A 15196-nucleotide genomic window follows, 5' to 3' on the forward strand; every position below is an offset into this window, starting at 1 on the left:
TGAAATGGATCCAGAGGATTATTTCTCTCTCTAGGCTCAGTGAAAATGCAAGCTACACTGATATTTTTGTTTCTGTGATAGAAATTATCTGGTTAACATGTTATAACATTTTAAGAAAGGGATAGTATGAAAACCCTATGGAATTCTACTTTGGTGTTACTAAAAAGTCCAAGGCACTTAAAAACATGTCCTCTCAAGGCAATTGTTAAGTTCTAGGAAATTTTTGAGTATATCTGCCCTTTACTGACAGAATAAAATAAAAGATTATTTAGATGGCCAAGCTCTTCAAATTTTATTAAGTGTCTTTAACTCTGCCTATAATGAGATCCACTTCTTCAGTTGTTAATAGATGTTATGATAATAAGAAAATCTGTTTTAGCTGCAGTGGAATTGCAGTTATTTCAGACATTAACTTCACCCATCCATATTAACATTTCAGTTTCTAATAATGAAAAATATTACACAAGCATTTCCAAAAATATCTATAATGCTCTACACCCTATATTAGTGGGTTGTGGTGTTTTTTTTTTTCACTATACATGAAGAATAGATGAAAGCATTTAACTTCTGCTATTATCTCATGGCAAAAATATGATAGATATTTATTTAGGAAAAACAAAATTAAGAACCTTTCTAAACATATAGGTAGAAGATATATTTTGGGATAGACTTTATCAGTTGATATTTTGCTTCTTGAACAGAATATTTTCTGGAATAGATCCAGGCTGAGAATCTAAAGTGCTTATCCAAGCTTCTCAAACAACCTTACTTATGGGAATACTTGGGCCAAGTCATCAGTTGGAATCAAAATTGTCAGTCTTAACGTAAAACCAGAGCTTGGATTGCTGGCAAGAGCTAAGGAAGCAGCATAAACATTTTCAGTTCTGATTTTAACAACATTTGCATCATTATTACATCTGCCTTTTGATAATATTCTAATAAACTGTGTCAAGAATGTTGCAAAAACAAACATTATACTTAATTTAGCAGCATATTTACACAAAGCTAGAGCTAAATTTCTAAAAAAGAAATGGTGATGCTAAAGGATGATTCTGTGAGTAACACTCAGTTAATCAATAAGCAGAAATATCAGATGATCCAGCCACACAACAAAGCAATCTGCACTGGCAATAGTACATTGTAAAAAATGACTCATGATGAAGTGTGCTCCATATCAGACAGGTGAAAACTGTATTTGCCAAATGAATTATTTTTGTTGAAGCCATGTTTCCCTCTTTCTGATTCTAAATTTTCCTCATGTCCAATGGAAATCTAGCTGCACTTAAAAGAGTTAAGTTCAGTCCTCAGATTTCAAAAGACCAAAATAAAACAAAATAATCATTTGGAAATGTTGGAATTGTAGTGTTCTTAATCAAACAGATGAATTCCTATATGTTACAGCATGTAGATGTGATGGCAATTTTCACTGATGTATGAAGTGACTAAAATCTCTCTTCCCATTTAAATTTGCAATAAAACATTACTGACTTGAATGAGGGAATCCAGACTAATGTACTGAAAATCTTGTTGCTAATTTTCAAATGGTTTAATAGAAGAAGTGTTCATGGTGGCATACTTATTTCTGTATCGTTTATTGTATCATTTGACATTTTTTTTATTTCACTGACGACTAGAAGTGCATTGTGTTGAGCTGCAGCTGATGTTTAAATGATGCTTTTAAACCATGTAAGGCTTCTTATTCAAAAATACATTTGAAAGTTTGGAAAAATAAAAATTAAATAAATCTATGAAACAAATCAATTTTACTCTCAATTTTTGCCCCCACACAAATTATTTTAAAGACTGTCTCTCAGAAACTCATTCATTCATGGGCAGTATTTTGGCTCCGTGTGCATTTATGTAAGTAAGAAGAATTTTGGACCTCCTTTCTATTACATCAATGAGCTTTTCAATTCCTTTTCTGCCTCCTTGGCTCTCCCAGTATACTTTGTCAAGGAACAAAGACTGAAGCAACTTCTCCCGTAAACGCTGGCTCCTCAGCACTGAAACTGCAGACTCAGGGAATCTGGAAGAGCACAAAGAAAATCATCAGTTTTGCCGTCACTTTGAATTGCAATATTCATGTCGTGGTTTAGCAATCAGTTCTATGAATTAGACCGTGACTCAGCAAATGAAGTCCACACATGCCTAACCATACATGAGTTAACTGTATCTTTTACACAAGTAAGATTACTCACACATTTTTAGATGCATCCTGTAATTCATTACATGCTTCTTGGGCTGCTGATATTTATTCCAGTAACTTAGAGTCCCTTGCTTTTTGATTATAATATGGCAACTCATTTTACAAAATTATTAACTTAAAGCTTACTCATTGATTCCTTGCAGTATTTTGAAGTCGAGATTGTCCTCACTTCTGTCAAAGAAACCTTTATTGTCTATAAAGGCCAAGTGCCTTTGATCGTGCCTTCTCTGCACTATGTGCGTCAAGTCAACGGCATCCTGATCACTGCATCTCAGAGCCAGTCCTTGCTGCACACAGGAATCCTCCTTCAGAGGTTTGAATCCACAGCAGTGTCTGTCTAGCCGGTTATAGATCTAAAACCAAGCACAGCAGAGCGCTGAGTGAGAACAGCATCAAAGTATTTGGGGCATGGTGCCACTGTCAGACATTGCTCACTAGCACAGCTGGCAAGAGAACAAGTCCAGAAGAAGCATAATTAAAGGCAGCAGTGAAGTGGCATTAAAGACCCGGTCCACAGATTTCTCATACCGTTAAAAACAATTTGCTAGACTGTGTATTGTATCCATTTTATAGCCATGATTTGTTATGTCAGTAGAAATTCTTTGAAAATAATGGAACAATGCCACTTTGTAACTGAAATAACAATTGTGGAGTTTTTACCAAAGGCTGTAGGTTTTTTTTTTTAACATGTTGTCTGTGGGAGCACAATAGAAATAGCATAGCCTGACAGACACAAAAGGCTTCAATTTTCTATCAGACATGCAAATTTTTTTATTTTTTTTAAAGATGGATAAAGGTCACATTAAACAACCAGAAGCTACCAAATGCAGGAATGAAGAGTAGATTTGTAACCGCAGAGAAGCCTCTCCAAGCTGCCCTGTGATGCATACTTTAACGACATCAAGGTCTGGACTATTGTTTCCCATGGGAACACTCACTCAGTCATCACACAGCACTTAGCTGGAGGAATACATCTGGTCTAACTATAGCAGTGTAAATGCTAAGCATCTCTCCTGACCTAGTCATTTCTGGTCCTCACGTAAACAGTGACAAGAACTAAGCACTCCCTGAGCAAAGGATGCCATTTTAGGCTAACTGTTGAGCATGGAAAGATACATCACACTTCACAGGTACTCCTATTTCCTGCTGACTAGATAACAGTATTGCTAGAACCCTGAGTGCACCACTGGCCTTAATTGCCTTAAACAGTCTCACCTGGGACCTTCACACATTGCCCATGGCCCCAGGAGCCCTATTTAAGCTCAGACTCAGCACTTCAGCTCTCTTTGAGGCCTTACTGGGGGTATATGTGCTTCTTGTCCTGTTATTTGGTGCTACTGGATAGCTGCCTAGGGGTTCTGGCTTGATGGCCCTGTGCCATGTGCTAAACACTGCCAGGCCTGCTTTGTGTGGCTGCCTTCAACTCCAGGCTTGGTTTCTCCTGGGGACCAATCCTATTCTTACTTGTAGGTGTTTTGAAGTAGCAGAAGTGAGGTAAGATGCATTTAGACTTAATGAGTAAACTAATCAATAGTAAATCTTTTTTCTGCCCTTCTTGTTCACTTTATAGTGCTGACCTTTAAAACTGCTCTAGGCGTAAAAATAATACTGCTCATGTAAGCACAAAGCCTTCTAAAATTAGTCTCATTTTTTTGGCACCTCAGTGAAATGAAGTATTGTGACTTCTGATGTAGAACTGATGAATGTTTAAAAGGTCTCCTGTTATTGTTCATCAAATGCAAGCCTGAGAGCTCTTTTTTCATCTGAAACATGTAGCACTGTTGCCACTGGTCTTGGTGGGAGTGTTTATTTTCAACTGAGAAAATCCTGGGAGAAGAACTAGACTTCTTCCTCTCTTTTCTGCTGCGCAGCACTGAGCAGGAACAAAAGACTCTGTTGCTTGCAGTGTCCTAGCTCATTTCCCTTTGAATTCATCATCTAGAAGTGAAGGAGCAGCTTGAAGACTCCTCTTGTACATAGCCCTGTTTCATCCTCACCACTTTTCATTACATGCATTAAATAGACAAGTAGGTTGTGTTCTTACAGATAGCCTTTTGTATGCACTGCAACATTATAGTGCTAAAACAGAGCAAGGTGATACTCTGGAACTGATATTGGAACCCTAACAGCTTAGTACTGACTTTTGATATGTATTTATATATGCACACAAAAATTGAAGAAGTCATTTTTATTTTTCATGTCCTTACTCCACCTGAGTTCTTGAAGAAGGCAAGTAAAGGCCAAAAACAAGCATTTGTCAGCCTGCTCCTATGGTTTGCAGTATATGAATCCAGAGATTAGGGACCTCTTTAACAGCACCAAAGGCATTTCTTTGATGGAATTATGTTTAACCTTTCACTGTAATACTAAATGATTTATGAAGCACTTTTTTACAGCAGTGCTCTGTAGTCTACCAGACTAGGCTTTCGACTATTAAGACACTTTTTTTTCTTGAATCAACTTAAGGTTATTACACCTGATGGCCTCTTTAACTATCTTGAATGGTCTCAGACCATCATGGTGCTTATGCCCCTCAAATTCTAAGATGTTTGATTATCTCCACAACACAGCCACTGTAAGCACATTACACAGGTACCTTAGTTCTTCAAATTCCCTTTCTATTTTCTGCCATTATTCATTTTTATTCAATCTTATATGCAGAGGATAAAAATTCCATCTTAGAAGTGTACTTTAACTGACCTCTCCTTCTAGAAAACAGGAATTCCCTTAAGAAGTTTAAGAACTTGTCTTAGAAGATCTTAAAATTAAAAAACAGCACAGAACTGTTAAGAATTTATAAACTGTTCAACAAGAAAACACTGGCACGAAAAAATTACCTGATGTATTCTGCATTATTTCTGTTGAGGTATGTTGTATTATGTTTAGAACCAAATAATCCACATGTGACTTTATGCCACCTTCTAAGAGTTTCTTGCTCATAGCAGAACTAAAGATGGACTCTTTAAACAACCAACAATATATTTTCAGAGAAAAATTTCATGCTCTGTTTAACAAGACTGCAAAGATGCAAGCATAGGAAGCATTTGTTAATTCTATAACAGACCTGAGAAGGGCAGGGATAGGCTATGCATAAGGCAGAATGATTCTTATATTTCAAGAAATGAAACTCTATTAAAAAGTTGAGTTATATGAGCACTCAATCACAGTGCATAAAACTGGTGCTAAATTCAATTTTAAATACCGATAGCTTTATAGACATCAGTAATTGCTGCAGGATGCTCAGTTACTCACACCGGTCGGGCAGGCAGAGACAATTGGAAGCAATGCAAAGGGAGGCATAAAATCAGCTGCCAGTCATACAAAGTTAGTTCAGCTCAGTCCTTATTAATACAGAGAGCGTATTAATGTCCTGCAGTGTAACTCTTGTCACATTATGATAGCACAAGACAAAGCCCTAGTGTGGTGCTGCTTGGAAAGCAAATGCTGATGTGCGAAACCTAACTGAAAAACAGCAGCTATGGTCATTAAGTCTAAACATTAAACCAATGGCAAATTTTTTAAAAAGTCAAAATTTACTTCTACAGCTCTTGTCTTGACCCCAGTTTCACCTGACCAAAGCTAAGGAGCTGAAGCCTTTCTTATGATAAGTGTTTTACAGCTGTGAGCACTATCAAGAACCATGTGCAGAGAAACACTATGCCTGCCTCAGAGGTGAAGTAATACAAAATATCTTTAAGTGGATCAGTCTGGTTTCTGATCTTTCCTTGACTACAAGTCATTTTGAACATTTTAATCATACACAACCAGGAACAAGTTCAAATTGTGCATAAAAAAAAAAAAAAAAAAGAATTTTCTAAGATCCCACGTGTGTTTAGGTGATTTTTGAGGCAGATATGTGTTCATTAAGTGTTGTACCTGCAGAAGAAAATCGAAGACTGCCATCTTGGACCACTCATGATGATGGATTTCAGTGCAGCCCCACTCATCTTTAGGAACTTTACCATTCTGCCAGCATTTGTGCTTCAATAGTTGCTGATATTTCCCCCAGGTTAATCTCACTGAAGAATGAGTATTGTTATCGGTTGGACTCAGTGAAGAATCCCAGAGAATAACAGGGCAGGCTTGACCAGCTGAAAAAGGAGAAATAGGTTGTAGTTATACTGGGATACTGTCAGACTGACTTTAGACATTGCCTAAGCATCCACGATTACAGTGTTTTACAGATGTGGCAGAAAAAAAATGTTGCCCCAGGCTAATAACTTAACATCCTTTGGTTTATGTGGTCTTATTCCACATCTAAAACCAGACACCAAAAGAATGGAAGAAGCACAGACGTAAATGCCTTCAGTATACAGAAGGCTGTTTTTTCCACTTGAAGGAGATTAACGTATAAAGTCATATACTAAACCAAAGTATTACAAAATGCCCAGGTAGATTAATACCCTAATGCTGCTGTGAACCAATGGTGAAGTTTCTGCAGTGAACTGATGATGATTTACGAGAGCTGAGAACTTCTCTCAAAGTGTATTTTCCCATATAATGGGCATAAAAAGATTATAAATCCTATACTCAAAGTGGATTTATTTTGTTATTTTTAGTATTGTAGGCTTATAATGTATGATTTCACAGTCCTGACGTGATGTATGAGAATACTGTAGTGTTAGCTTAGCATGAATAAACACCTTGACAATTTTTTTTTTTTCAGATACAGATAGAACATGAGAGCTGCTTTGTATAGCAGCTATTTTGACTTTTTTTTTTCTCCCTGTATAGAGAGTATTCCACTTTTCTTTGAAATCACTAAGTCGAGTGTATTAGCACTGGTGAATCCAAGTGTTTGTAGTATCTAGTGGGAAGAAACCACTGAAAAAAGTTTAAAATAAGCTAAGAGATTTTTCACCCTATATCTAATAACAGGCATGTGTGTCCTCTTAGGAAAATCAGACACTTTCACTGCCAATGCAATGCTCCCACTGCTGCCTTAAGCAGGCAAGGACCAAGAACTGACTGTGGTTTATTAAAACTTTAAAATAAAATCTTGTTTTTCAGATACAAAACCAAAATATGATGCCTTGTTAGGAGAATGGGGATCACTTAATTGCAAACCAGTTATTTCCTAGCAGGTGTTCAGATGTGTGCAAAGCTCTAGAATTTATTTATATCCAACTTGAAGGTCTATAAACCTACATGCCAAATGTGTGCAATTCGTGCAGCCTAAACTATCTGTCCTCCATATGTACTTGGACTTGAAGATGTATCTGAAAAGAAACTCTCCTTTTCTCATGCAGGCAACGTGTTCCATGACACCTTCTCCAAAGGCAACCTGGATTGATGTCAGAACATAGAAGATTGGCACCAGTGATGAACAGCAAGGTAGCTAATGTGAATCCTCCATCTGTAAGCATGGTTGATGGATATCCACACAGCACCTTCTGATTGATCATAGTAAGTAAGAAATTTTCTTTGTCAATAATTAGCAGTGAATTATATGTAAAGATCCACCACTGTACTGCCAACAAAACAGAAGTGCCCTCAAAGTAATGCCTCCTATTTTACTGTGTTGGTTCATGATGCCAGAGGAGGATGTTGGTGGTACAGCAGTAGAACCTTCCCACAATTATTCCTTCATATTTTGTTGCCACGTGACAGATAGCAGCATAGGGGCAGTCTAACAAAATGGCATCTGACATGGAAGTGCACGTGTAGCACAGGTTTGCCACTGAATTCTCTGCGTGGGGAAAAACAGCATCATTGACATTAATCAGTGCTTGCTGAATACTTAAGAGATTAAAGTGGATGTGAGCATGGTGAGAGGTGGATGGTGTGCTTCAGCAGTGGTGACTGTGGGTCACCTCTGCTGGTGAAGATTTTGTTGAGTGTGACATGCGGGCTCCTGTTCATCGCCAATGAAAATGCATAGCTAATGGTGGTGACTGTTGAGAGTTTTGTAGCTGAGAATTTGTTCTATCAAATAATGTTATTGTGCTCTTTGTATCTGTTGTAGTGTCCGTGGAAATAAATAGGAGGCATTACTTTCAGAATGACTTTAGGATGTTAGACCCCATGCACAATCATGTCCCAGTGTCAGCTCCTTTAAGAAAAGTAGAGAAAAATAAACTCTTTTCCAACACCAGAATGTACTTGATCTCTCTCTGCCATGGCATATGCATACAAGGTAGTCCTCAAATCAAGGCAAATTGTGGCTTTTTAACTCCCCTCCTTGATTAGATCCTAGATTTGTCCTTAGGAACCCAAAAAGTGCCCTTTCACTATGATCAGCATCATGCATCAGCATGTTTCCTTTGATGGGAGAAGAACAGTGCTGAGCACTCCTGTAAAATCAGGCTTCTTTTCTACTGAGATGTCTGAATGAGTGTTTAGGAGTTTAATTTCCTAATTCCTAGCCATTTCCTAATCTCCTTCACTCTGTCTCCATCACTGATATTGTAGATTACTTTAGTCAAGTCAGGTCAGCCATCAGCTAAACCTTTTTTCCAAGGCAGCTGGAGAAGGTCTATAAAAGCATTGCAAACTGGCACACATGCAAAAAAAAAAAACCAAAAAACAGCTTCCTTCAGGATCAAATCTGATCTTTTGTTTTTGGACCTCTGTCAACAGCTTAAATAAGCAACTTGCAACTTTTTCAACAAATCAAATATGTAAACTGCCTTCTAACAAAGCAAACAACTTTCTACTCAACAGGGGCATGATAAACAATAGTAATACTAATAATAGTACTATTATTATATTATATATTATAATATAAAATTATATATGTAATGGTAACAACAGTAATATAAACAATAGTAATGTACTTGAATAATATCTTAGTTTCCAATATGATAAAAAAAAAAAAGAGCAGGGTTAAATACAGGAAATGTTTGCATTTCAGAGGAAATGAGAGCAGAAAAGAGGAGCAAAAATAAAATTTTTCAAGTCTGTAATGTAAATTGAATTATGGGAATACAAAACAGCAGCTTTGGTAAAGAGCAGCGACTTAAATTTTTGACACTAGCAGGAAAAAACAAATTTGCTGAATTAAAGCAGATAAGGGATGATTCATAGCTATATGACTTGGCATGAACCCATGGAGATAGGCAATTCTTCTGATTCAAACCTCCTGAGGATGGGGCTAGAGTTAACAGAGCAATGGAAAACAAGGTCCAACCAAGAGCACCCAGTCTGAACCAGCCAGAACTGAGGAGGTCCAGCACACTTCAGAATAAATCCATTCGTCCTGAGTGGGCCTCTTCCCTAATCAGTTTTATACAGTAACACAAAGGGTTGCTGTTCTTCTGTTGCTGCAGCTGCACTGTGGCTCTAATTACCAAGAATGCCATGGTTGCCTGTTACTGAAGGACCTAAGGACTGAAAAAACTCCTGAGAAATTCACAGTGAGAGAAGGAAATACTAAGAGGGAGACAGGGAAACTTACTCAAAGCAGATTAACTTCATCTTCTTTTCACCTGCTGCTTTAGATCCATTTAACTAGTTAGCTACCTGAAGATGAAATGATCTGGAAAACTGCATGAAATAGGCTTTCAGAATTTGTACTGGAATCTGCTTCCCAGTAATTTGTGCTGATTTTTCAGCATCAAAATATTTCTAAAAATTTATTCGGCCCTTAGAAGGTCCTTCTTTGGGGAATCCAAAGCTGACTACAGAAACCTCAGGTCACTACATTTGGTTGCCCCAAAGTACTCAGAGCACTTTGTTCACAGTTAAGCAATGTACCACTGCTTGGCTTCTTCTACATCAGCATTATTTCAGAGATCCACGTGCCATGTCACTTCAAAATTGGACTGCATGCTTCTTAACCACGTAGATGCTCTTGCTAATGCTATTCTTCCACCTTGTCTGCTAACTTACAGCCTGAGCATTTTCCCTAACTTTCAAAGAAAATACTTTCAAAGTACCCAAGAGACCTCCAATAAGAAAGCACTTATTTCAGGAGGTACTTGGAGCCCTTTGCAAACTCACTGTTTGCTGCAATGCAGTACGGTTTACTGCTGTCACATTTAAAAGTAACAGTTCAGTTGCCCACATAACTTGATATGGAAAGCTGAGGGGGTCTGACAGCAGCATTTGGACTTGAGAGTTTGTTTTAGGTTACATTCTGAGAAAAAATATAAAATACAGAAGCAGAAAGGATGTGATTTAGGCCATTTATTTGTCCTGCCTGTACATCTTATTCGCAAAATTCGGCCTGTGTGCACATGGACATTCAAATTAAGGAATGCATAAAATATGTATTAGTTGACCTCTAGAATATGGACTTACACACAAACATCTCTAGTCATCAAGATATTGGAAATACACCCTCTGGTACCCCTTGGAGACACGTATGACGTGATGGTGTAAGTGGTTCAGGTTGACAGAAGTAGCACAGATAAACTGAAGCACTTTAAAGCATTTTAAATGCATAAGGCAATGCTAGGTTTTTCTTGTTCTTTGCCCTAAAATTAATGACATTCATAAGACCTTTACCTGCTTTTGTGCAACTTTTGGTGGAATGACAAATGCAGGCTGATAGTGTAAGGTACAACGGTGAAAAACCTGTGGCTCTATTCATCATCTTGTAGAGGCCAGCAAAGCAAAACAAGTATTCCCAGTGAGCTATCTATCTCATGAGTCATTCACCTATTTGCACTTAACTAACCGTGAAAAGTGTTACTCAAAGGAAGATCTTCTGGCACCTTTCAGGAACAAAAAGCAGTTCTGGGCAAACAGTTGGCTCAGTCTCCTAACAGAGGCCCCTCTGAATTGAATACACACGTGCTTGCTTTTCTCACAGGATCAAACATATTTAGCCAAATTTACCATAGAAAACTGTGGGTTAGAGAGGTGGTTGTCAGCATGCAGTAGCTCGGGCTTTAGGCAAAGCGATGTAACAAAGCTGTGCAGCAGTTGCTGTGTGTGAGGAAGGCTGAGTAAGAGCTCAGCATTATGGTAAGGTCCAAGGGGACCCAATTCTCTCCCTTTGGCAATCAGCTGCAGGAAAGGAGCAAAGCCCTCCAGCCGTTATTGCTTCATCCGTGGCTCGAGGCACAGCAAACCCTGGCAGCTGCTGAGCTAGAGAGCTAGAATCTGTGCTGACGTCCATACTTGGCTCGTATGGATTAAAGTTGGTCTGTGACTAAGATGTGCTACATAGGAAGGACACTTAAGGCTCTTCTGTTCTTTAGGTTAGAATCAAATAGTGAAGACTCTCCATCCTGAGGTATACCAGAACTTATACACACAAAGGGCCATTCTCTGCTTTCTTCCGCAGCACCTGGAGTTTTATAGTTCTTGCTGTTTTACAGACAAATCATTTGTTTATAGGTGTTTTGGAGCTGACAATGTGTTCATGCTCTGTAGACAGCAATAGGAGTAATGAGTATCTACTTGTGTATGCCCAGAATCATGCACTGCCTGTAAGATTGAAATTGAAAGGGCTCTTTCTACTTGTACATCCCATGCCACTAAATTACAAAAGTGAGAGAAAGAGTTATCATAACTGATTTGTCTATGCATGATGGAAAAATAATATAATCTTCCCCAAAAAAGTTTTAGTTAACATCTATGAAGGTTTACAATTATTTAAGAAATGAGAGGGCTGTGAACAGAGAACTTGCATACAGTCTTTTGCTAGACTTTTGAAGAAAACCCATCAGTGAGGGAATTGTAGGAATAAAGGAAACAAAACCTGTGTATGGGTTTAGTATGTGATTCTTTGAAACTGCTTTTGACAAAATGAAAGGAAGTTTTGAAAAGCCCATTTTTTAAGATTTTAATGCTACATCAAACATGTCCTGTTGCATCACATCACAAGTGAGGCAAGCTAAAGGGATGTGGCATGGGGAGAGAGATGTCAGTTCAGAAATTGTGTACATTTGTTCACAGTCTTTAATCATGTAGCACTCTCTTTGTGAACAACTATGAACAAACATGAATAACCTAAGCTACCCTGTAATAATCTTAGGAGTGCCCACCTCACCTTAAATGCATGCAAGTTACAGAAATGAGCTCACTAATTGTTGACATTGTTTTTAAGAATACATTTTTGTTAATTTTGTCAACACAAAGATGATTTCAAGATTATGCCAAATACAGGCATGCAAATAGTAGTGAGCTCAAGTAGATATGAGGCATCTGAGCTCCAGAATATTTTGAGGCTAGAGAAATGGAGAGACAAGGTACAGTAACTGTTCCAAATCCTCTGTTCACTCTTTGACTGGAAAAAATGAAGTGGGACCAAAATAATGTTATTTCTCTTCTCATCACCTAGCAACACTCTTCTTGCTATAGGAACATAGCCAGTTATGTGGAAAGGAAAATAAAAGACAGCAGAATGACTCTGTCTGTCTCAGACAGTCCAAAACATACTATAAGGTGACAGACACAGTGTGCAATTAGCCTAATGGCTGTTCACAGAGACTTTCAGTCTGTCATCTTTGCAGCCATGCTGTGCAGAATTCCTCAAACTGAACTACCTTAATTCCTCGTGACAGCTCTATAGCGATAAATCTTGTGCCTAAAAATAGACTAGGCATAATGTATCTTCCATGGCCTGCAAGTATGAATAATATTCAGAAGCCACTGAACTGTTATTCCTAGAGATTCATTCACATTGTTGTGCAGGCTGCCAAAAGGAACATTTACAAAGCAGGAACAAATCAGAGATGACTAGGTCCTCTTCCTGCTATCAGATTTTAGAAAGCCATTCCTGTGTTACTTGTTTCTTTTTTTTAGGACAGGCTGAAATAGAAATATTTTCTTTAAGCTAATTTCAGCAGTAAGAAATGAACAGCAAAAACAAATAGCCAGCCACTTTAGCAATGATTCACTAAAATGCAACGTAGTCCTTTTGGGCTGTGATTTGTGACTGAACAAAAATAGCAATTAGGCTGCAGACATTTAATAAGTAGCTATCTTAGACATAGACTTCTAACTTGCATTGAATGTCTGAATCTATCTTTAATTTCTCTATGGGATAGAAAGCCAAAGTTTTCATTGAAAACTGTTTAAACCAATCGTGTTAACAGGCATATTGCAACATTTCCTGCAAGCATTTCTCTGTCTACATTATATATAATATGTAATGAGCCTCAAAACATCAAGCAGGATTCAATGAGACACAGTAGTTTTTTGAAGCACGAGGAGAGAGGGCATAATATCAATAAATAAATAAATTGTTCCCAGAGGTATTAGTAGCATGCAAGTAGCATCAAGCTTCTTCAGGAAGTCCTCTTACCTTTTTAAGTAAGTTGTTAGCTGACAAATTACAAAGCCCTTTGCCTACCACCTGTTTGACAGATGAATTCTTGTGTTCCCTTTCAATAATATTTTATTAAAGTCAAATCTAAGAGATGAAAAAAATTAAATAAAAGGCAAATATCCAATGGATCAAAAGGAACCTTCTGGAATTTCTTGAGTCAGTCTGTACAATGCCATGCGACATATGCATGACTCCCTCTTTTTTATCATTGCTAATTCTCACAGACAGTGAATCATTACTGCTCTCAGCAACTCAACTGTTTTTATATTTATTCTAAATTCAGAAGTACTGCATCGTTTGGACAGCACAATTACCTGACAGAAACTACAGACACATCAGCTTTACACCCTTCTAACAATGGGATTAGTTCTCAGACTAGCACAAGTTAAAGCTGCTGCTGTCCTGTGGTTAATGTGGGATGGGGGAGCTGAAAATCATAGGAATGCATTACCTTGGAAGAACTCCGATTTCCTGCTTACAGAAGGTAAGCTCCTGTTTAGCCCCAAGATCCTATCCAAATGAAAGGCAAACACTTCACTCATGTCAAGAGGTCTTTTGATGATGCCACAGCGCCCCTGATTACAGGCAGTTCCTGCAGTGCTGGGACCCCTCTCAAATACTACCAGGACAGCTTTATGAGAAGGTAGTTCTTGGATGCTCTCTATCTGAGAATCTGCCAGCATACGCATGCTTAGAATGTCTTCTTTGCTCAGCCACGAGGGAGAGCTCTCGCTGTAAATCCTGATGTTACTTTCTTCAGCCTGAGGCTGTGCCTTAATCCTTCCAGAAATCCCTGGAGGTCTCTGGTGTCCCCTCTCCCTGAGTGCCATTTCTTTATGCTGGCGTATGGCCGGTTGATGGTTTTTTGCCTCCAGAGCTGTTGCTGCTCCTATTGCACCCACAGTGTGAATGTCTCTCCCCGGCTGCTGAAAAAAGATCTCTTTCTGGCCAGGGAAAGCAGCTTTTGGAAAGTGCTGCCCATAGGACAATGGGACTGCATGTTTCTTCCTGCTCTTTGGCTTCACCGTGCCTCGGATATTGGCAGGCTTGCTGCGCTTGGACCGTAGGGTGATATAAACCACGTTAGGTGGCACCAAGGTCCCATTGCCATCCAGATTGGGTTCCTGGAAGCTGGGTGGTGACAGGGTGCTGTCCAGTGGGATGCCCAAATAAGAAGTTTGCACTGCATCCTGGAGACTTCTGGAACTGATCGTTTCGTATCCTCCTCTATGCTGGGGTAAAACGTGGCCCACTTGACTGACAAGGAATCCCAGGTAGATCACACACGCAGTGCCCAGCAGCAGATTCCTCCTTGTCCTCAGGCGCCTGCAAGTCCACAGCCTCAGTGTCCGTGGGGAGCACAGGCAACAAATAAACAAGTTTTTTATTTTACCTGGCTGATCAAAGAAGGTCATTTCTCTAGTGAATCTGCATGATGAAAATGGCATACAGTCTTCTGTACACTCCAGCCAGGATGATGATGATGCATGATTTCCCTTCTCTGTTTTCTATTTCTCCTTTCCCAAAAAGCTTCCTGCATGGGTGATGGACAGAGGCTATGGATATGCCTGGGAATGTGTTTAGTACTAAGGATGCTGACACTCCACCACTGCAAGCCGTTGAATTCTTATCAGCCACCACAGGGTAAGTGATTGGTTTCAGAGAATGAATGGAGCCAGCTACGTAAGCAAAGTTTACTCACTTGTAGTCTGAAATATCTGAAGTTCTTCCTTGCAAACTGCAAAAAGAAAATGGTTAATAGTAACATT

At 38.7% G+C, this 15196-nt stretch overlaps 2 protein-coding genes across 4 annotated transcripts in view; one reads left to right on the plus strand and one right to left on the minus strand.

Annotated features, from left to right (window-relative positions):
* GASK1B (golgi associated kinase 1B) overlaps positions 1-15196 on the minus strand; it is a 15963-nt gene continuing 767 nt past the window's right edge. The window contains exons 2-5 of the mRNA XM_031614258.2: positions 13879-15165; positions 6083-6297; positions 2333-2559; positions 1-2026 (exon numbers count right to left, since the gene is read on the minus strand). Coding sequence (XP_031470118.2) covers positions 1819-2026; positions 2333-2559; positions 6083-6297; positions 13879-14875 — 1647 coding nt within the window. The 5' untranslated portion in view covers positions 14876-15165 and the 3' untranslated portion in view covers positions 1-1818. The remainder of the gene's footprint in view (positions 2027-2332; positions 2560-6082; positions 6298-13878; positions 15166-15196) is intronic.
* TMEM144 (transmembrane protein 144) overlaps positions 14988-15196 on the plus strand; it is an 18773-nt gene continuing 18564 nt past the window's right edge. For all 3 annotated transcript variants that reach the window (XM_090138440.1, XM_090138441.1, XM_090138442.1), the window contains exon 1: positions 14988-15071. In XM_090138440.1, the coding sequence (XP_089994566.1) occupies positions 15002-15071 (70 nt within the window). In that variant the 5' untranslated portion in view covers positions 14988-15001. The remainder of the gene's footprint in view (positions 15072-15196) is intronic.

This window comes from Phasianus colchicus, chromosome 4, assembly GCF_987193195.1.
Source record: "Phasianus colchicus chromosome 4, bPhaCol1.hap1.1, whole genome shotgun sequence".
In the NCBI taxonomy this organism is placed as follows: domain Eukaryota; kingdom Metazoa; phylum Chordata; class Aves; order Galliformes; family Phasianidae; genus Phasianus; species Phasianus colchicus.